Source organism: Lynx canadensis, chromosome E3, assembly GCF_007474595.2.
Source record: "Lynx canadensis isolate LIC74 chromosome E3, mLynCan4.pri.v2, whole genome shotgun sequence".
NCBI classification, from domain to species: domain Eukaryota; kingdom Metazoa; phylum Chordata; class Mammalia; order Carnivora; family Felidae; genus Lynx; species Lynx canadensis.
Window position 1 is genome coordinate 19,856,960 of NC_044318.1, and position 20,528 is coordinate 19,877,487.

Genomic DNA, 20,528 nt, shown 5'->3' on the forward strand with positions numbered 1-20,528 from the left:
TGTCTAAAGGCTTTTCGGGGAGGGAGGAGAGTATATTTCTGAGCCTGGGAAAGCACTTGTAAACCCATTGATCCCTTTTTCAAATGGACCGTACCCAGCAGTCTTTTCCGAAAACAGCCTGCTGTCACTCCTGTCTGAGAGCCAGCTTAGTTAGTGCGCTTTCTCTCAAAGCGCTTCTCCAATGAAGCAGCTTTTATTTTTGTAATTTCTAATCCTTCACAGACTGATAATTTTATGAAGTGTAGTAAATCTGAACTTGGAGTTGCTGGAAAAGTGCAAGTTGTGGCAATGTCACGTTGCTGTCAGTTTACAGACACTCACTCTGAATTTCTGTACTCGGCTGTCACACACCAGTAGGAAACTGTTGTGACCAGTCTTCTGACCACACTCAAAGTCACGCTGACTTACAGGACGTGCACGTTATGAATCAAGTAGAAAAATGGTGGACAGTGACAGAAGTTATAAAATTCTCTATCCTCTTGCACCCCCGCCCCCCCCCAGGGTTTTTTAGCATTATTTTGAAATAGTTTACCGTGTGCCTGATCCCACGCACCCCGATTGCCACGAGGCTGCATGCTTCAGGAAGTGAGCCTCCTGGCTTTTTTTTTTCCCCCTTTCTTTTTTAAGCCACACAGGCCTAGGTTTGAATCCTGGCTGTGTGCGGGACCCATAGGCAAGTTGCTTAACCTCTGTGCTCCTCGGTAGGATGTGTGTCAGGACTAGAGAGAGAGCACACACCAAGTGCCCAGCAGCTGGGCGCTTAGCGCACACAGGCCCCCAGTGAACGTCTGCGGTGGAGACCCCCTGAGGAGACCGCCTGACTACTATTGTGGTCCTTTTTCCTGTGTGTAAACCAGAGAGTTCTAAAATCTGTGTAATGATCCATGTGGCGGTCTCGAGTGGCTCAGTTATGGTCATGAAGGGAATGTGCTCCCAGTTGCTATTTTAGTGTAATTCAGAGTGTTTTTAGCTTTGTTTCAGTTTCGATTACAGTAATGTACACTGGGCTAAGAATTTCACAAGTCTTGAAATTATTAAGAATATTAGATGAATGGTCTGAGTTTTGAGTCAAGGGAGCAGTTTCATTTTGGTTTTTGTGGTTTTTGGGCTGTTTAGTTTGATTTGGGGATTTTTGACAGTCTTTTGATTGGTTTGCTTTTCGTGGGAGAATGGGTGCTATCATTATTTAAGTTTTCTCTTTTCTAAAAGTATTATCTTCCCCCCTCTCTGCTGTGTTTTCTCCCTGTGAGTAGCCAGAAATAGTGATTCCAAATTGACATGGTCTCCTGGTTCAGTTACAAACACCTCTCTGGCTCATGAGCTGTGGAAGGTCCCTTTACCACCTAAAAACATCACTGCTCCGTCCCGCCCACCTCCGGGACTGACTGGTCAGAAGCCACCCTTGTCTACGTGGGATAACTCTCCCCTTCGTGTAGGTGGAGGATGGGGAAATTCTGACGCCAGGTATACCCCAGGTAAGATGGAGGAGATGTGCAGGGTGGTCTCGTGTGCTTTATTTGCTGAACAAGAACCGGCACGAACAGTTGAGTTTAACAGAGACCGAAGTAGCATATGTTGCATTACCCTCTGTGGAGCAGGATTAGACCTTAAATAAACACACGGTTCTCCGTCATCGCCATCTTCCGCAACTTCCATGTCTTTGTCACTCTTAAATTTTACTTTGTGTCTGGTTTACTTAGGAACACTTATACCCAAACACACACAACAGTCAGTGGCACGGTTCACGAAACGGGCATCACCTCTCTTTGAGAGGTTCCTCGGGAACGCATCTGAAACCGTACGACAGCTTCCGGGTCGCAGTATCCCGCAGAGGATCGCCGTGTCACAAAGACACGTAGAGGCTGGGCAAGATGGAAGCAGGCCGCCTGGCTTTGCAAATTGGGCCCTGTTCAGGGAAGCCTGGCCTGTGATCCAGATGATGCTGACCTTTGCTGTTTCAGCAGGGGCACACGAGGGTGAAAGGCGGTGCTGACTTAACCCCGTGGGGCCAGCAGGCACAGGGCAGCCTGTCCCAGGACACCGCCACACACGCCTCCCCTCCTCCCTTCCCCTAGCACGGGATTTGGGCGGGCATTGTGTCCCCGCCCTGACACACACACTCACACAGCCACAGATTTAACTCAGAGCTGTGTACCGATTCTACCAGTAAATACAGTTCCAGTCTTCATTCTCCCCCAGGCCCAGAACTGTAGCCGCCTTCCCATCTCTAGGCTGAAAAGAGTAGTAAAACCTCCCAGTGATTTCTGATCTTTACACCCGTGACTGGCTGAAAGAAAGCTTGGCAGTGTTTCACTTGGGGGGACAGTGGGGGGGGGTGGAGTTTTAATTACATGAAAAGAACACTTGAATGTGTTCCAAGCTGCTAAATGCCAATGAATGTCATTGGTGTTGGGTGTGTGAGTGGATCTTTCAGGCCCCAGGCATGGCTGGGCATGGCCAAGTGGCTGGTGGCAGTACCCAGGGAGGGGAGATGGTGAAAGTGGCCCCGGGACCCCCACCCCCACCCCCTTATGAGGGTGGGTGCAGTTGAGGGTGAATAAGCCACGCAGAGCAGAGGGAGTAGCATGTGCCTGGGGCGCAGGTGCTCCTGGGCGGAGTCACTAGAGACGCAGGGGGAGAAAGGAGCAGGCAGGAGCCCTGTCCCGCGGCGTCTTCCCGAGCCATATTGGAGACTCTGTGAGGCACCCTGGATACCCGTAGGGATGACTTGAGCATGTCTTAGTTCTGGGAGCAGGTGCCCTGGGGCTGAGCCGGAAGGCCAGGCTCGGGGCTCCTGGCCCCCCCAGGCAGAAGCGGGAACATCTGGGCCATTGCAAGCTTTCTCTTTGTAGCTGAAGTGCAGCTGACACACAGCCCTGCAATGGCTTCTGGTGCAGGACGTATGATGCAGCAATCCTGCACGTCACTGCTCGCCACCGGTGTGGCGACCGTCTGTCCCCATACGCTGTTCCGGTGCCGCTGACCGTGTCCCCGATGCTGTGCCTTTCCTTCCTGTGCCTTATTCATTGCACAGCTGGAAGCCTATGCCTACCCTCCCCCACCCACCAGGTTGCCCACCTCCGCCCCCTGCCGCGGCAGCCAGCGGTTGGTTCTCTGTACGTATAGGTCTGGTTCTGCCTTGTGTGTTCGTTTGTTTGTTCTTTAAATTCTGTATATGGGCGAAATCATACGTGTTTGTCTTTCTCTGTCCGATGTATTTCGCTAAGCATCGTACTCTCTAGCTCCATCCGTGTTGTTGCCATCCATACGCGGCAGCATCTCTTCCTTTTTTGTGGCTACGTAATATTCCGTTGTGTGTATAACCACCTCTTCCTTATCTTCCTTATCCATCATCTGTCGATGGATACCGATTGCAAGCTTTTATGTCCCCTTAGAGCTTCACGCTCTGTACGACAGGCATGCAGAGTCATGGAAGGATACCCGAGGTCGTCCCAAACTGAGGCCTTTCCCAGAGAGCACCCTTTTGAGGTAGTTTTAGCTTTACAGTTGAAAAGGTCACAAAGGGATCTCGCCTGTTGTACCTCACCCGCCTGCCAAGTGATGAGCTGGGGGCTGTCTGAGCTCACTCTCCCCAGAGGCAGAGCCACGTGTCCCAGGAAGTCAGGCCCAGTCAGAGCTGGGGTGAGCTGGCATTCTGAGCCTGGGGGGAGAGCGCCCCGTGTACGAGTGCAGGTAAGAGGGAAGTGATGCGTGCCACGGGCCCAGGTGATGCTCCTGAATAGCTGTCATTTGACTGGGAAGTGTGTGTCCTAAAAGACATTCAGGCCACAGCCTTGGAAAACTGACTCGCCCTTTTTTGTCCTTAGGTTCCAGCTGGGGTGAGAGCAGCTCAGGGAGAATAACAAATTGGCTTGTTCTAAAGAACCTTACACCTCAGGTAAGAGTTCCAGGCATCCTGGCTGCTGGGCACACGCCAGCCAGCACAGGAGCAAAGGGGTCCAGTCTGCTTTGAGAGGAGGTTCTGCCCAGGCCCGCTAAGTGGGACAAAGCAGATGTCAAGGCCGGGCAGAGGACACAACAGGGCACGATCTTCAGGTGCCTCAGGCAGGCTATGGTCCGACCTGGGTTTTTTTTTTTTTACCCTGTGAAATGTACCCAGGAGCCAACCGAAGTACAGGTTCCTCGGGGTCTGCATTTCATAAGGGCATTTGAAGCAGTTTGGAGCAGGTGGTCCTGGTCCTTCCTGCACTCGAGAAACCCTGGTCCACCCTCTCAGACTAGAACATTTCCTTAGTCCCCGGACCACCCTCCTCTGGAGGCCGGATGTTAAGAGCCCACCCCCTCCTCTCCCAGGGAGCAGTGCCTTGATGAATCCTGTCCTCAGGGCAGGGAAGAGAGAAGACACGAAGCCACAGCAGGGGCATATGGCTAACTAAGGAAGTGGGGATCTGGGGAGTGTCCAGGAGTCTAGAGGCCACAGAGGTACGGCTCTGGGACCAGTGGAGGTGGGGAGGGGGGCACTGTACCCCATCACAGCAGTGAGCCCCAGTGACCAGTGGCAGCAGGAGAGAGAGCAGCGGCGTCCCAGCCGGGGACAGCCTCCCTGGATGGTCCCCGTGGCGCTGGTCTGACGGGCGGCTCCCCACACTGTCTCCTAGATCGATGGCTCAACTCTGCGTACTCTGTGCATGCAGCACGGCCCACTGATAACATTCCACCTGAACCTCCCACATGGAAATGCTCTGGTCCGTTACAGCTCAAAAGAAGAGGTAGTGAAGGCACAGAAGTCTCTGCACATGTAAGTTCCGGCCGGTGCAGGACGCCCGCAAAGCGTCCTCACAATGCAAGAGTTTGGGGTTCCCTGTGCGAGGGCACAGCCGATGACACTGTGCGGCGTCTCCGGGCCCGCGTGCAGGGCCCCGCGGTGAGAGCGCCTCACAGGGCGGCAGCCTCGCCGTGTCTCAGGCTCCCGGGTCAGTACTCGGAGGCGAAGCGTCTTCCGCCACAGTGGCCCCCAGACGTCTTCAGTCACCTGTAGGAGACCGGAGCCTTGGTCTTGGTGGCACAGCCACACTCCCGGGGCAGCTTTCGCCCCGGCAGCCAGCCTGTCGCCGCCTCCCCGCCTCCCCTGACCCTTGGAGCAGAGGCTGAGTTCTCCCCCCACTTAGGGTCAGACCCCTCGACACCCTGAGTTTTCACCACGCCCCGTGTCTCTTCCCTCCAGGTGTGTATTGGGGAACACTACTATTCTTGCTGAGTTTGCCAGTGAAGAGGAGATCAGCCGTTTCTTTGCACAAAGTCAGTCTCTGACCCCTTCTCCCGGCTGGCAGTCTCTCGGGTCCAGCCAGAGCCGGCTGGGCTCCCTCGACTGTTCGCACTCGTTCTCCAGCCGGACCGATCTCAATCACTGGAATGGTGCTGGGCTGTCGGGAACGAGCTGTGGAGACCTTCACGGCACTTCACTCTGGGGGGCCCCCCATTATTCCACAAGCCTGTGGGGGCCTCCCAGCAGCAGCGACCCCCGGGGAATGAGCAGCCCGTCCCCCATTAATGCTTTTCTTTCTGTTGACCACCTGGGTGGGGGTGGAGAGTCCATGTAGCGCGTAGACGCAGACTCACGAACTGTGACCTCAAGACGCGAAAGAAAGGAGCACTAAGTTGGGCTCGCCGCCTGCAGCCAGGGGCCACCTGTGGGAACAGCTATTCTCTGCACATTTTCCACTTTGTTTTCCCTGAAACATATCAGTTTGAATACTTGAATCATGCAGGCCAATATTATAATGTGAAAAGGTATCTATCTATTTACACTCCCAAATAGCGCCATACATGCTAAACCGTATAGAATGAGCTCACGTGTATAGTCATCATGTTTAGCCTTTGGGTTTGGTTTCTTTTTGTTTTTTTGTTTTTTGCCTTCCTTGTTTCCCTCCCCTTCCCTTACCCCATTTTCATTTTCTTCCCCCCTTTTCTTTTTTTTCTTTTCCTTTTTTTTTTTTTTTTTTTTCTTTTTGGCAAAACCATTTTTTTGGGCTGATAATGTATGAGCTTTTAACTTTGCACTGAATGATGTTCTCTCCGTCTCATCGGCAATATGGGGGGGCAGCTGTTCCAGTGTAAATGTTTACTCAAGGATGTTCTTAAAAGGTGTGCGCTCTCTACTATGCCTTGATGTTTGCCTACCTTATTGTGGTGTTGTGGAGTTTAAAACATCGAGTTCTGATGCTGACTTAGGACTATAATGAAAGTATTGCACCAGTGTTTTCATGTTCTAAAACTAAAGAATTTCGCTCTGCAGTTTGAAAAACTGTGGCCACAGCTGTGACTTGCAGCCCCCCCTGCCACCCAGGACGGGCCCTGCACTTTGAATAGGCTTTCCATTTTGTTTTGAAGGTTCCCACGTTGAACCTTCTTGTTTACAGATTTTTTTGTTTGTTTTTTGAGAAAAAAAAAAAATGTTTACTCTTCCATCATTTAAAAAAAATGTAAAAGACAAAAAAAAAAAATGGAGGATGATTTACAAGATGCTTTCTATCTCTGGGAAAAAGGAGCAGCATTTGGCCATGTTCTTTTGTTTTTCTATTCCTGTCCTAAATCGAAGAGCATGGTTCTCAGGAAAACCAGTTCCCCAGTTAGGAAAAAATAAAAAAATAAAAAATTAAAAAAAAAAAAAAAACCTCCTTGTAGTTTCTTATAGGAAAAAAAGAAAACCCCGACTTTTAGCACTGATACTACACATTGCTCTGTTCAAGAATTTTCTCTGCCAAAAATAAAAAAAAATAAAAAAGAAGAAAAAACAAAAAAAACGCTTGAAGCTGGAGTCGACATTCTGCTTTCAGATGCTGTCTTTTTATTAGTGAGTGATGATGGTTTGCTAATAATCAATAGGTGATAATAATTTTTGTAATCCCATCAAGTGGCTCTCTGTTTCTGCTCTCTTGTGACTGTGTTAATGTTGAACTGTTGTACCTTAAAGCCGAAATCAGTAACTATGCATACTGTAGCCAAGGTATTGGGCTCACAGAATTGTTCGTTGTATAAAGATTTTAAATGTTGTTGCAAACTAACGAGTTACACCGTTTTTAAACTTCCTTTCTCTCCTCGCCCCCCCCCCCCTTTTTTTGCCCACAAATGGTATTATAATGCTTGCTTAGTCAAAGAAGACGGGCCAAACGAGGGTAAACATTTTAACAGCGCAGAATTTGCCATCATTTCATTGCCTTGATGCTAACTGTTTGTGTCCTAAGATGCAAAAGAAGTCAGTGGCTTTTAACTGTTTACAAATAGAATGTGATTGTAAAATGTACAGTTTGGTTGTGTTTGAATTATGAAATCCCTCCCAGTATAATAAACCATGACTTTTTGGCTGCTCAACATTAATTGTCTCTTTTTTGTGAATTTATTTGTACGCTCTTTTTTTACAATGAACGTTTCAACGTTGCTGTGTATGAGGGTCCTCATAGAGCAACCGAGTAAAAATCTAAGCAAATATTTGAACATTCTATCCGAACTTCTCCACGATTTCACCCTGAAATAATGTGAGAACAATGGGAAACTGTAGCTTGCTCCTCCCTACCCTCTTTGAGCATCTTTGGGATCTGGTTGCCCAAAGCTCTTCTGTGACTTCATCTTCCCCACCATTTGTGCCCACCTCAAGCCTCAGCAAGAGACCGTTTGGAACATGAAGCTTAATGACTTGACAGTGTTCTAGTGTCAAACTCATACCTCTGTTACAAAACGAGAAACGCCACAACCTGGACTGGCCTTTTTCTCCCCCCTTCACGGCCCTCTGTCCCGGCCGCGGGAGCTCGGGGGCAAACCTGCGCGTGTATTTCCGTGGAGGACTCCAAATCGCGCTCCAGCTTGCCGGGTGTGAGCTGCCACTGGACACCTTCCTATGAGCGAATGTTCAGTGCATTCAGTGTATATTGACTTCCATACTGGTTTTTCCAAAAACCAAAGGTAGCTTTGAAAAACCACGTTTGGAAATGTTTGGAACGTTAAGCTGATTGACCTTTTGGGGCTCTGAGTAGTATCTATAATTGAATTCATAACTGCGTTAATTGTATTGTTAAAGTGTTTGGGAGTTTTTTGCGCTTGTTATGTGGAAAATAAAGTGTTTGATTTAAAAAATGAAAAAGTGGTCTTGAGTTTTGGCCCGTCCTTCCGTTACTACAACTCCCGTTGCCCGAGCGACCGTGTTCCTCAGTCTTCCGTAACCCTTCTCAGGCGCTCGGGCCTCAGTCCGGGCCCGACCTCGATGTGTCCCCCGGGCCCCGTGCTGGTCCCACAGCCTCGAGTCGCCGCCTGCCTGCGGGAGGCGGCCTAAATGCTTTACCGTTCCCGTCGTGCGTTCCTAAGGACCTTTCGCCACAGTCGCGTGGCTCCCGTGCCCCTGGACGCGTGCCGGGCCCTGGATGTCCTGAGCTGCTCTGCTTTGCTGCTTTGGTGCTGCTGTCCCCAAGCGGGCCTGCCCAATGACTCCCACCCTACCTACCCTCGAGGACGGTCCTGCTGAGCTCGCCTCACCTCCGCCCCTCCCCCTGCCATTGCCGCTTGCTACAAAATCGTCATCCCCTCCCTGGTCGTCATCCCGAGGCTCTGGGCCAGGCCACCGTGTGAGCTCCGACTCGCCTGTGGAAGCCACGTGCTCAGTCACGTGGTCGGTGCTAAGTAAATACTGGAAGGCGTAACCGCTGTTGCCCATTGACGTTCGAGGACCAAAAATTGCAATGGTGCCTCTCTGTTAAACTGGTTGTACCAGGGAAGGTCGGGGTGAAGTTCTTGACAAGGTGGGGTCAAATTCAGGTTAAAGGGTATGGAGGGAACAGTGTGAAGATAGGGGATTGGGGTGAAGGGGGCGGATGTTCGGATCAAGGACAAAGGGAAGTCGCACCCAGCAAGCTGGCTCACCGCTGGGCTGAGACACCACTTCCCGAAGCACTGGCTCTGTGCCGTCCTCCCTCTTCCCCAGAGTTTCGCTCTTCTGTGGAGCCCTTAAATTCAGGTGCGGGCGGCGGGGTCGCAGGACAGGAGCCGGAATCACAACCCTAGTGAGCCTTGGGAGCCCCTTCCGGAGACCTGGCCTCTGGCCCTGGCAGGCCCTCCTCCGAGCAGACATTTGCAAGGTCATGGGGAAGGGGGAACAAGAGTGATGGTAACTCAAGGGTCCTCCGCATGCCCAGTGCTTTGCACACGTTGTCTCACTTGACCTTCATTCAGAGCACCCCAACGCGGCCCTGGAACAGGAAACAAAGCATAGCGCAGCAACCCTCAAACCCCCCACCAACACACCCCCAAAGTTAAGCAGAGGGCGGAGAAGTGCATCTCCTCGGGATTGGGGTGCCCAGGTTTAAGCTCTGCATCTTCGGGTCAAAAAAACATGTGAGTGTTGCATTCTGCACTGTCGCTGTTTTCATCCACAGATAGTGTTTTAAAAAGCCAGGTGCCCTGCTCTGATGCTTGCAAAAGGTAAGCCATGGTGAGGCCCCAGGAGCCCCACTTGGGTCAGCTTGGGTGGCAGAGACTGAGCTCCAGCAAAGGGGCAAGAGAGTGATTCCCCTAGTCCGGGAGCCCAGTCCAAGCCTTGGGGATGCCCCTGTCCTGGCTGGCTGTGGACCTACTAGGTAGGGGAGCACCCAGACCTGCTGGTAGATGAGGGCCCAGCTTCGGATAGAGAGGGAGGCTGTACCGCGGTCCAACCAACTCACAGAAAAAGACACACACACACACAAAAAAAACAAGCTTTAAATGCCCCTGGGTCTTGAACAGTCTGTAGGCTGAATTCAACTCAGACCCCCTGTCACATTACCACATCACTGAACCACCTTGAGTCTCCACTGACTTTGTAGTTTTTAAAACCAACTCATTTTCTATTTTAATGTTTATTTACCTTTGAGAGGGATAGACACAGTGAGCAGGGGAGGGGCAGAGAGAGAAAGAGGGAGACACAGAATCCGAAGCAGGCTCCAGACTCTGAGGTGTCAGCACAGAGCCCGACGCGGGGCTCGAACTCACAAACCTCGAGATCATGACCTGAGCCAAAGTCGGACGCTCAACCGGCTGAGCCACTCAGGCACCCCTAAGACCAACTTTTTAAAACAATCGCTTGGTGAAGGAAAATTGGCGATGTCATCACTGTGTGGAAAATCAGTGCCACTTGCCGTAAAAAAGCAGGAGCTATAAAAACCTCACACACAAATCTGCTCGATTCTGGTGTGATTCGGCCCAAGTCAGGGGGGGAATTAGAGACGGCCTGCCCGACGTGGCAGGGACACACCTGCCGGGGCGAGGCTGCATTCGCCTGTGAGGGGGTGTTACTCCTTTGAAAAGCTCCAGGGGCGCCTGGGTGGCACAGTCGGTTAAGCGTCCGACTTCAGCCAGGTCACGATCTCGCGGTCCGTGAGTTCGAGCCCCGCGTCGGGCGCTGGGCTGATGGCTCAGAGCCTGGAGCCTGTTTCCAATTCTGTGTCTCCCTCTCTCTCTGCCCCTCCCCCGTTCATGCTCTGTCTCTCTCTGTCCCAAAAATAAATAAACGTTGAAAAAAAAAAATTTAAAAAAAATAAAAAGCTCCAGGTTTCCCTCGCCCCCGGGGGGTGGTCCCCCTGCACTGGGCACGGACCCCAAGCTGCTTCCGTGGTCCGCGAGGCCCTGCCCTCCTCCTGCCTGGCCCCTCACACTCCCCACAAGGGGGCTGGGGACATCCTGCTACTCTGGTCACAGCCCTGGGGAGCAGACACCCCCCCCCCACACACACACACACACACAAGGCTTGGCTGAGAAAAGTAGAATCGGTCCATATTCAGGGATGGGAAGATGCGGTCTCCCAGGCGGTGCCTGGAGCTTCAGGGGGGTTGTGGGAACCCGGGAAAGGGAGCCGCTTCTGAGCCATCCTGCTCTTCTAGAAGGACAGCCAGCTGGGCGGTGGGCACGAATGGCAGTGGGAGAAAGAGCTTGAGCCGGAGAGGGGCTTGCAGTGGGAGCCCTGGCCAGGCCAGGGAGCATGCGCGGATAAGAGTGCAACCCGCCCAGAGGAGCCCCGCTTGGAAGAGGCAGGGAACGGAGTTTCTGGAAACCAGAAGGGGAAGTTCCAGATCCATATTTGAGAGTGGAGTTTCAGAATAAACAGGATGGAATCCGGGATGGTTAATTTTATGTGTCAGCTTGGTATGTTTCTGTGGGGGTATTTTTGGATGAGACTGACATTTAAATCGGTAGCCTTTGAGTAGAGAGATGGTCCTCCATGTGGGTGGGCCTCATCCAATCAGTTGAAGGCTTGACTAGAACGAAAAGGCTGATCTCCCCTGAGCAACAGGAGCAAACAGTCTTTGAACTTGAAATGCACCCCTTTCCTGGGTCTCCAGCCTGCTGAGCTGCCCTGCAGGTTTTGGACTTGCTAGCCTTTACAATCATGTGAACCAGTACCTTAAAACAGATCCCTTTTGGAGGCACCTTGTTGTCTCAGTCGGTAGAGCGAGTGACTCTTGACCTCAGGGTTGTGAGCTTGGGCCCCATGTTAGGTGTAGAGATTACTTAAAGTCTTAGGGATGCCTCGGTGACTCAGTTAAGCATCCAATTCTTTTGTCTTGTTTTGTTTTTCCTTTTCAATGTTTATTCGTTTTTGAGAGATGGAGACAGAGCACGAGTGGTGGGGGAGGGGCCGACAGAGGGAGACACAGAATCTGAAGCGGGCTCCAGGCTCTGATGGTGGCAGCACAGAGCCTGATGCGGGGCTTGAACTCACGGACCATGAGATCACCACCTGAGCAGAGGTAGGACGCTTAACTGACTCAGCCACCCAGGCGCCCCAAGTGTCCAACTCTTAATTTGGGCTCAGGTCATGATCTCATGGTTTGTGAGTTCGAGCCCTGCATCAGGCTCTGTGCTGTCAGCACAGAGCCTGCTAGGGATTCTCTCTCTCTCTGCACCTCTCCCACTCATGCTCCCTCTCTCTCAACATAAATAGATAAATATTTTTAAAAAGTTAAAAAAAACTCTTAAAAAAAAAATCTCTTTCTCTCGATATATACACAATTCTATTGTTTTCATTCTTTTTCTGTAATACCCTAATGCATCCCAGAGTGAAACCGTCTCCTAATAGAAAGCATGTGGACGCTGGGCCGGAACGATTGGTGAGTATCTGGACGCCCGGTAGGTAGGAAACCAGTGCTCAGCAAAACTAGAACTGTTTCAAGTGTATGTGTCCAGTGGGTGGTGACTTCTGGGAAGGACTGACCTCATTTTTGTCTGTGCTAATCTGTCCCCACCTCCAAGAGCATCCACTCCTTAAAACAGCTTTATCGAGAGCTTGTTAATGGGCTGTGGTGCCCTCGTGGCTGTAGTCGAGTTTAGGACATTTCCGTCGTTCTGTCCCCCTTATGGCAATCATCGTCCATTTCCCCTCCAACCGCCCCGCCCCAGGCAACTTACTAATCCACTTTCTATAAATCTGTCTGTTCTGGACACTTCTTATAAAACCCTCTATGTCTCACAGTACGTATGGTGACACCTTCTGTGTCTGGCTCAGCAGAAATTTCCCTGAGCATGATGTTTTCAAGTTTCATCCACGTTATCAGTACTTCATACCCTCTATGGCTGAACAATACGCCATTGTACGGATGGACCACATTTTGTTTCTCCTTCATCAGTTGGACAGTTGGGTCGTTTCCGTTTTTTGGCTGTTGTGAATAAGGCTGCTGTGAACACTCACATACAGTGTTTGTGTGAGAACACCAGCTTCCTAAGAGAAAGCGGTTGTCTGTTTTGCTTACTTCCGGCTCCCCGGTCCCCGGGAGACTACGTGGTTCATGGCCAGCAGACAGGGACGACACAGGGCGTGAATGCTTTCTTGGGTGGCCCTGTACACGATACTTAATATTTCTGCCTCTTCGGCTGTAAAATAGAGATACAATCTGAGTCTATCATTCCGAAATCCAGGAGGCTCCGAAAGACCAAATTCTTTTTGGTGAGTTTGTAAGCAAACTCGCTTGGTGCAAAATTGATTTGAGGCTATTCACGGGTCTTATTTATAGCGTGAAAAGTTCTGCAGTCTCACTGCAGAAACAGTGACGTGCTCGATGACGGAGAATGGCCCCAGTCCCCACTGACGTGTCGGTAAAATACAGGAACGATACGGAGCCACACAGGGGCGCCCACTGGGCACTTAAATGCATGGTTTGCTATGCATCAATTATGCCTCCATATGGCCTTTTTTTTTTTAAGACCAAGAAAAAGAAAAGGAAAGCAAAGGAAAGAAAAGAAAAAAGAAAAGAAAAGAAAAGAAAAAAGAAAAGAAAAGAAAAGAAAAGAAAAGAAAAGAAAAAGAAAAGAAAAGAAAAAAGGAAAGAAAAGAAAAGAAGAAAAAAGAAAAGAAAAGAAAAGAGGCTCCCTTTGGTCACTCTTGCATTACAGTGTTAAAAGTACTCTTGCAAGGTGGTGGGGAGTGGCCTTGAAACTGCCCAGCCAGCGGCGGCGAGAGCGGAACCCTCCTTTGCTGTGGCTTTTCTAGCCCTTGATGGGTTTGGGGTCTTTTAGGCCTGGACCTATTTGCCTGTAAGTGGAGAAAGCAGCCACCAGAGGGCGCACCGTGACTCCCTTTTTCTGGAAGAAGCCTTGACAAATCGTTTCACTAGGAGAGAGATTCGCAGGCTTTCCCACACAATCCTACCTAAATCCTTGAAAAAACAAAATCGAGAACAGCCAAACAAACCACTGTCAAAAACTTTTGCAAAGATCCGTCTTCCATGGACCAGCCATCCCACGTCGAGGATCTGACCTAGAGAGATTCTATCTAGGAGACCACATTGACCCCAATATTCACACTCTGTGTGTTAAAAATAAACATTACAGAAAAAAATTTGTTTTAAAGACAAACTATGCCCCACATGGGGCTAGAACTCACAGACCCCAAGATCAAGAGTCTCATGTTCTACTGACTGAGCCAGCCAGGTGTCCCAGAGGAAAAAAGAATTCTTTAAATTACTGTTTGAGGGGTGCTTGGGTGGCTCATTAGGTTAAGCATCTCACTCTTGATTCCGGGTCATGATCTCACAGTTTGTGAGTTTGAGCCCTGCATTGGTCTCTGTGCTGACAGCATGGAGCCTACTTGGGATTCTCTCTCTCTCCCTGTCTTTCTGCCTCTCTCTCTCTCTCTCTCTCTCAGAAATATATGAATAAATATTTAAAAAAATAAAAATAAATTGTTGTTTGAAAGAGCAGAGAGCTAGACCCAGGGAAACCTCTCTCCTGGGAAAGCTGCTTAAACTTATGCAGAAAAAAATCAAAGTACTTGCACATCTAGAGTTCCAGTAACAGAGGAGGGAAACTAAACAACTGGGAGAATAATCCCAATAGTGTGTCACGTGGAATTTATCCTGACTGTGGGATGCCTTGTGAGTCAAGATTCTGGCATGAAAAGGAGAATTTAAGAATTTAGGCTAATTTTGGGGCGCCTGGGTGGTTCAGTCGGTCGAGCGCCCGACTTCAGCTCAGGTCGTGATCTCACGGTCTGTGAGTTCGAGCCCCGCGTCGGGCCCTGTGCTGACAGCTCAGAGCCTGGAGCCTGCTTCCGATTCTGTGTCTCCCTCTCTCTCTCTCTCTGCCCCTCCCCTGCTCATGTTCTGTCTCTCTCTGTCTCAGAAATAAATGAACATTAAAAAAATTCTAAAAAAAAAGAATTTAAGGTAATTTAATAAAGAGACTGTTTCCTGAGATTTCTGCCGCGTTCAGTGCACCAAGGGCTGATGGAGCCCCTGGAGTCTAGCTATCGTGGGCGCAGTCACTCCAAGGCTGAAGGGGTTAGGGAGCAGTGTTACCGAACTCTGCAGAGCCATGGCCCAGAAGAGTGCAGCCACTTCCGGAACCCCAGGGAGGCAGCGAAAGAGCAGGGCTGGTGAGGGGCAAGGGGAAATAGGAACACCTCCAATACCTCGGCTACCCTTCCGCACCCTCTGATCTCCTGCGGGCTCCTCCCGTTGGCCAAATGTGACTGGATGCCAGACAGCAAAGGAGGCCAGGTGATAGAGCCCACGGAAATCAGCCTCCTGGGGCACAGAGCCCGGCAGGAAGAGTGGAAAAAAGATCCAGGGCGCACAATGTGGCTGAACTGCGGAGATTGACCATCTCCTCGCTGGGAAACTGGAATGGAATTAAGGCAAGAAATTATAACGGCCTGAACCAGGACGGTGGTGCAGAGGGGAGGGTATAGATGAATGCAAGAGGGAGAACCGGTGGGATGGACTTGCCTCTGTGAAGAGTGAAGGAGAGGAGTCTAGGATGTCCCTGAATTTCTGATTTTGCTAACGGCTACTATCTTGGCAGGGGTCCTAGAGGAAAAGAGTGGGTTTCATGGTGCAGGGGGTAGCAGAGTTTGATTTGGGTCTTGGTGAATCAAGGAGCCTGGGAACAGCCCAGTAGAGCTGTCTAGTTGGCAGCTGGGTATTAGTAACGTGGGCACGATACTTCTTCATTGCTGTGTCCTTAGCTCCTAGCCCAGAGCCTGGCACATAGTAGGTACTCAGAAAATATTTGCTGGAAGGAAGGAAGGGAGGAAGGAAGGAAAGGAAGGAAAGAAAGGAGGGAGGGAGAAGGGAGGGAGGGAGGAGAGGGGGAGGGAGGGGAAAAGAAGGCAGGATGGAAGGAGGGAAGGAGGAAGGGACAGGTGGGTGGATGGATGGATGGAAGGATGGATGGATGGAAGGATGGATGGATGGATGGAAGGATGGATGAATGGATGGATGGGTGGATGATGGATGGATGGATGGAAGGATGGATGGAAGGATGGATGGATGGATGGATGGGTGGATGATGGATGGATGGATGGAAGGATGGATGGAAGGATGGATGGAAGGATGGATGGGTGGATGGAAGGATAGATGGATGGATGGATGGAAGGAAGGATGGGTGGATGGATGGATGGACAGATGGATGGGTGGCAGGGTGGGTAGAGGGATGGATAGAGAGCTGTATGTATGTATAAGAAAGAAGTTACAAGCGGAGAGATCAGTTTGGGGGTTATCAATCAGAGATGAAGGCTGATGCTGTGGAAATGGAAATGCATGTAGAGTGAAGGTTCGGGTAACACCATCATCGGAGAAACAGAAAGGAGCCTGGGTGCCTGAGTAGGAAGAATCAAAAATTCAAAGAGGCACGGGATGGAGGGGTGGCAGGAGAGAATGGGATCTCCGAATCTGGGGAGGGAAATCTCAGGGAAGGAGAGAGCCACGTTCTCAAATGCTGCCTGTGAAGAGAGAAAGTCTGGGTGGGGGGGGTACAGCCATGACTGGACTCGTGAGAGTCCTTCAGTGGGGTAGTTGCAAAAGCCGCATCCCAGTGGGGGAAGGGGCTAATGGACAATGGAAGTGGGGGCTGGTATTGTGGGCTGTGTCCCCTGAGAGTCACAGTCCGAGACCAGGGAGCTCAGAGTGGAGGTGGTTTGTTGGAAAGTGCCCCGGGAACACGAATGAGAGAGGGAGGAAGGCAGGATTGGGCAGCAGGAGGATTTGAACTGTGATGAGGTCACAACAGAGACTTAGCTCACCTCCAGGGACTGTGCAGCTGGGATGACCCTCACTGGATGCAGGGGTAGGGTGGCTGCTCCCTTTGGTCCGGGATGATTCCTAGTGAGGCACTCGGCAGGGAGCCATCGGCGACAGTCTCCCGGCAGCTGGGGGCGTAGGTGCCTTGGCCCTGAAGGGGAACATACAAGTGGTTGGTGTAGAAGAGTCTCCCAGGGAATTGGTCTATGGAGGGAGAGACTGAGAGACGGCTAGCGGGAGACAAAGGGCCAGCAAAGCTTTTGTGTGCTTCCGCATTTGATAATTTGGGACACACTGGAGTGTGGTTTTCGGGGGAAGGAGGGGGAGCCCCTGGAGGAGAGACTGCAGAAGAATAACGTCGCAAAGGGGCCCCGTGAGGACAGGTCTGCCCTGCTTTCTGCTTAATCCCCAGAGCTCGGAACGTGGCCCGGCGCAGAACGGCACTGAATAAATGACTGAATCCGTGAATGAATAAATTTTCACACTGAATTGAAGAAACAGATGCCGTTCAAATGTAGAAATGCAGGGGTGCCTGGGTGGCTCAGTCAATTCAGCAGCTGACTCTCGATTTTGGCTCAGGTCATGATCGCAGGGTTGTGAGATCGAGCCCCACATCGGGCTCCATGCTGAGCATGGAACCTGCTTGAGATTCTCTCTCTCTCTCTCTCTCTCTCTCTCTCTCTCTCTCTCCCCCTCTGCCCCTCCCCCTGCTCACTTGTGTGTGCTCTCTCTCAAATAAAATAAAAAATAAATAAATAAATAAAATGCAGAAATGCTCTGAAAAGAGGAACCAGGACATCCAAGTACTCTCTCCACCTTCCTAGCACACCTGTAGCACGTGCTTGACTCCATGGAAACCCCTAGAAGCCGGGCAGGTACCCCAGGCCTGATTCTCCTATCCAGGCTTTAATCCTGGACACTTGTCTTTCACGCTGCGGTGGTTTATGTTTCTCTGTAAGAATACATCTATAGAGGGGGCGCCTGGGTGGCGCAGTCGGTTAAGCCTCCGACTTCAGCCAGGTCACGATCTCGCGGTCCTTGAGTTCGAGCCCCGCGTCGGGCTCTGGGCTGATGGCTCGGAGCCTGGAGCCTGTTTCCGATTCTGTGTCTCCCTCTCTCTCTGCCCCTCCCCCGTTCATGCTCTGTCTCTCTCTGTCTCAAAAATAAATAAAAACGTTGAAAAAAAAATTTTTAAAAAGAAATTTGTGGAAGAATAAATGGCATATGATGAACTGTGTGTATTTAGATGCCCAACTGAAAGAGTCTCAACATCTGTGTAAGTGACAGAAACCGTTACGACAATCAAGCTGGTAAACATATCCATCACCCCCAAGAGTGTCCTTGTTCCCCTTTGTCACATCCCTCTGTGACATCCTGCCACCGCCATCTCCAGATGAACATCAATCTGCTGTTGTAACAGATTCGGTCACATTTCCTAGGATTTTACACAGACAGAATCATTTGGTATATCCTCTTTTTTTTAGATCTGGTTTCTTCCCCTCGATATAATTATTTTTGGGATTTTTGAGCAGAGAGAGAAGTCTCTACAGAATGTTCACAATCTTGTCCTGTTTGGTGCTTTTCTCAATGGCTTAGACAAAGATGTAGAAGAATTACGTTTACATTAAAATCCTCAAGGGGCGCCTGGGTGGCTCAGTCAGTTGAGCGTCCGACTTAGGCTCAGGTCATGATCTCGTGGTTTGTGGGTTCTAGTCCCACGTCAGGCTCGTGCTGACAGCTCGGAGCCTGCTTTGGATTCTCTGTCTTCCTTTCTCTCTGCTCCTCCCCTGTTCACGCTTGCTCTCTCACTCTCTCTCTCAAAAGTAAATAAACATTAAAAAAAAAATAAAGATGTGGGGGTGCCTGGGTGGCTCAGGTCATGATCTCACAGTTCATGGGTTCGAGCCCCGCATCAGGCTCTGTGCTGGCAGCTCGGAGCCTGGAGCCCGCTTGGATTTTGTGTTTCCCTCTCTCTCTGCCCCTCCCCTGCTCGCACTCTGTCTCTCTCTCTCTCTCTCTCAAAAATAAACATTAAAAAAAATTTTTTTAATAAAGATTTTTTTTTTTAATTCTTAAGTAATCTCTGCACCCAACATGAGGCTCGAACTCACAACCCCAAGATCACATGCTCCTCTGCCTGAGCCAGCCAGGAGCCTGCCCTGGAGCTCCCTCTTTTTTTTTTTTTTTTTTTTAACATTTATTTTTGAGACAGAGAGAGACAGAACATAAATGGGGGAGGGTCAGAGACAGAGGGAGACACAGAATCCGAAACAGACTCCAGGCTCCGAGCAGTCGGCACAGAGCCTGATGCGGGGCTCGAACTCAGACCGCGAGATCATGACCTGAGCCGAAGTCGGACACTTAACGACTGAGCCACCAGGTGCCCCTGGAGCTCCCTCTTAAGCAAGGGAGGCAGAAACCACATAGATCACATCCCCCTCAATCCACTGGCCGCACCACCGCCTGTGGGGCTGGCCAGTGGCATCTGGGAAGGAAGAAGGACAGATTTTGCTGGCCAGTCCCCCACCTCAGATAATCCTTTTTTTTTTTTTTTTTGTAAGTTTATTTATTGTGTGTGAGAAAGAGCAAGCGGGGTAGAGGCAGAGAGAGGCAGGGAGAGAGAATCCCAAGCAGGCTCCGTGCTGTCAGCACAGAGCCCGACGCGGGGCTCGAACTCACGAACCGTGAGACCGTGACCTGAGCCGAAATCAAGAGTTGGACGCTGCACCCAGGCCTGAGCCACCCAGGCACCCCTCAGATCATTCTTTTGACGAAGGGGAGACTGAGGCACAGACAGGTGAGGCAACTTGCTGTAACAGCCAGGACTTAACCAAAGCGGGCAGGCAGAGCCCTGGCATCTGGTCCAGGCCCTACAGTTGGCCCCACACCTGGACTCTCCGGCTCTTCCATGCAGCCCAGGCCCAACAGGTGGCAGTTTTGGCAAAGCTGGCTTCCACGGGGCCCTGTTCCACTCTGATGATCTCCAAGTGCGTAGGAGTGACGCTCCAACCTTCAACCTCTCTGTCATGAATGCCACCCTTCTCACCAGATCTTTCAGGATCTGTTAAAGCGTTTAGTGATTAAGCAGTGGCCTCGTTGATTCATTAACAACCCACTCCACGCTGACCGGCAAGGTCTACGGAGGTACAAACAACTTTGCCGCGCGGCCCCTCGTGCACAAATGCGCTTTCCAAGGAGGGAACGTGCCTTTCCACACCTTGTTTGCCTTTGGGTTTAAATAGAATATCCACGAGACTTTCCCTAAATGCAGACTCCTGTCAACAATTCTCAAGGACTTTCGGATCTAGGACTTTTTACAAGAACCCCGAAGAGCTCTCATTTATGTGGGTTCTATCGACAGCAATTTATAGAACTAAACATTTAAATGAGGAAGCAACTTAGGGGCGCCTGGGTGGCTCAGTCGGTTAGGCGTCCGACTGTGGCTCAGGTCATGATCTCACGGTTTGTGGGTTCCAGCCCCGCGTCGGGCTCTGTGCCGACGGCTCGGAGCCTGGAGCCTGTTTCGGATTCTGTGTCTCCCTCTCTCTCTCTGACCCTCCCCCGTTCATGCTCTGTCTCCCTCTGTCTCAAAAATGAATAAACGTTAAAAAAAAAATCAAAAAAAAGTAACAATAGCAAACCCACTGCATGTTAAATAAATTACACTCTTATGAAAAGTAACCGTATTTTCCTGAAAGATTTGGTGAGAAGCGTGGCATTACTCCGCATGCTGGCCCAGCTCTTGAATGTCTGGGTTAATAGAAGACGGCTGGATTCTCACACCTGCTCCTGTGTTCAGTCTGTTGTGACAGCTCATGTCACGTGGCCTCTGGAAAACTCCACTGGACATTCGTGAAATGATGAGAGAAAACAAGAAACGTGGCATCTTAGTATTATAAAGACCATTGTAGGTACCGCCTCATTGAGTCTTCCTGACAAAACACCTCGGTACGATTATGACATCCCGTTTTTGCAGAGGAGAGAATATGGATTCAGAGCACTTGAGTCCTGTCTATCAGAACACACAGCGAGGAG

At 50.5% G+C, this 20,528-nt stretch overlaps 1 protein-coding gene across 8 annotated transcripts in view; it reads left to right on the forward strand.

The window, feature by feature from the left end:
• The window catches only part of TNRC6A (trinucleotide repeat containing adaptor 6A), a 100,693-nt gene extending 92,602 nt beyond the window's left edge, over window positions 1-8,091 (forward strand). For 7 of the 8 annotated variants that reach the window (XM_030301221.1, XM_030301218.1, XM_030301216.1 and 4 more), the window contains 4 exons: window positions 1,254-1,475; window positions 3,828-3,898; window positions 4,620-4,759; window positions 5,186-8,091. In XM_030301221.1, the coding sequence (XP_030157081.1) occupies window positions 1,254-1,475; window positions 3,828-3,898; window positions 4,620-4,759; window positions 5,186-5,561 (809 nt within the window). In that variant the 3' untranslated portion in view covers window positions 5,562-8,091. Of the gene's footprint in view, window positions 1-1,253; window positions 1,476-3,827; window positions 3,899-4,314; window positions 4,444-4,619; window positions 4,760-5,185 lie in introns of those variants that run through there. The other variant, XR_003965658.1, reaches the window with a different exon arrangement.
• The last annotated feature ends 12,437 nt before the right edge of the window (window positions 8,092-20,528 follow it).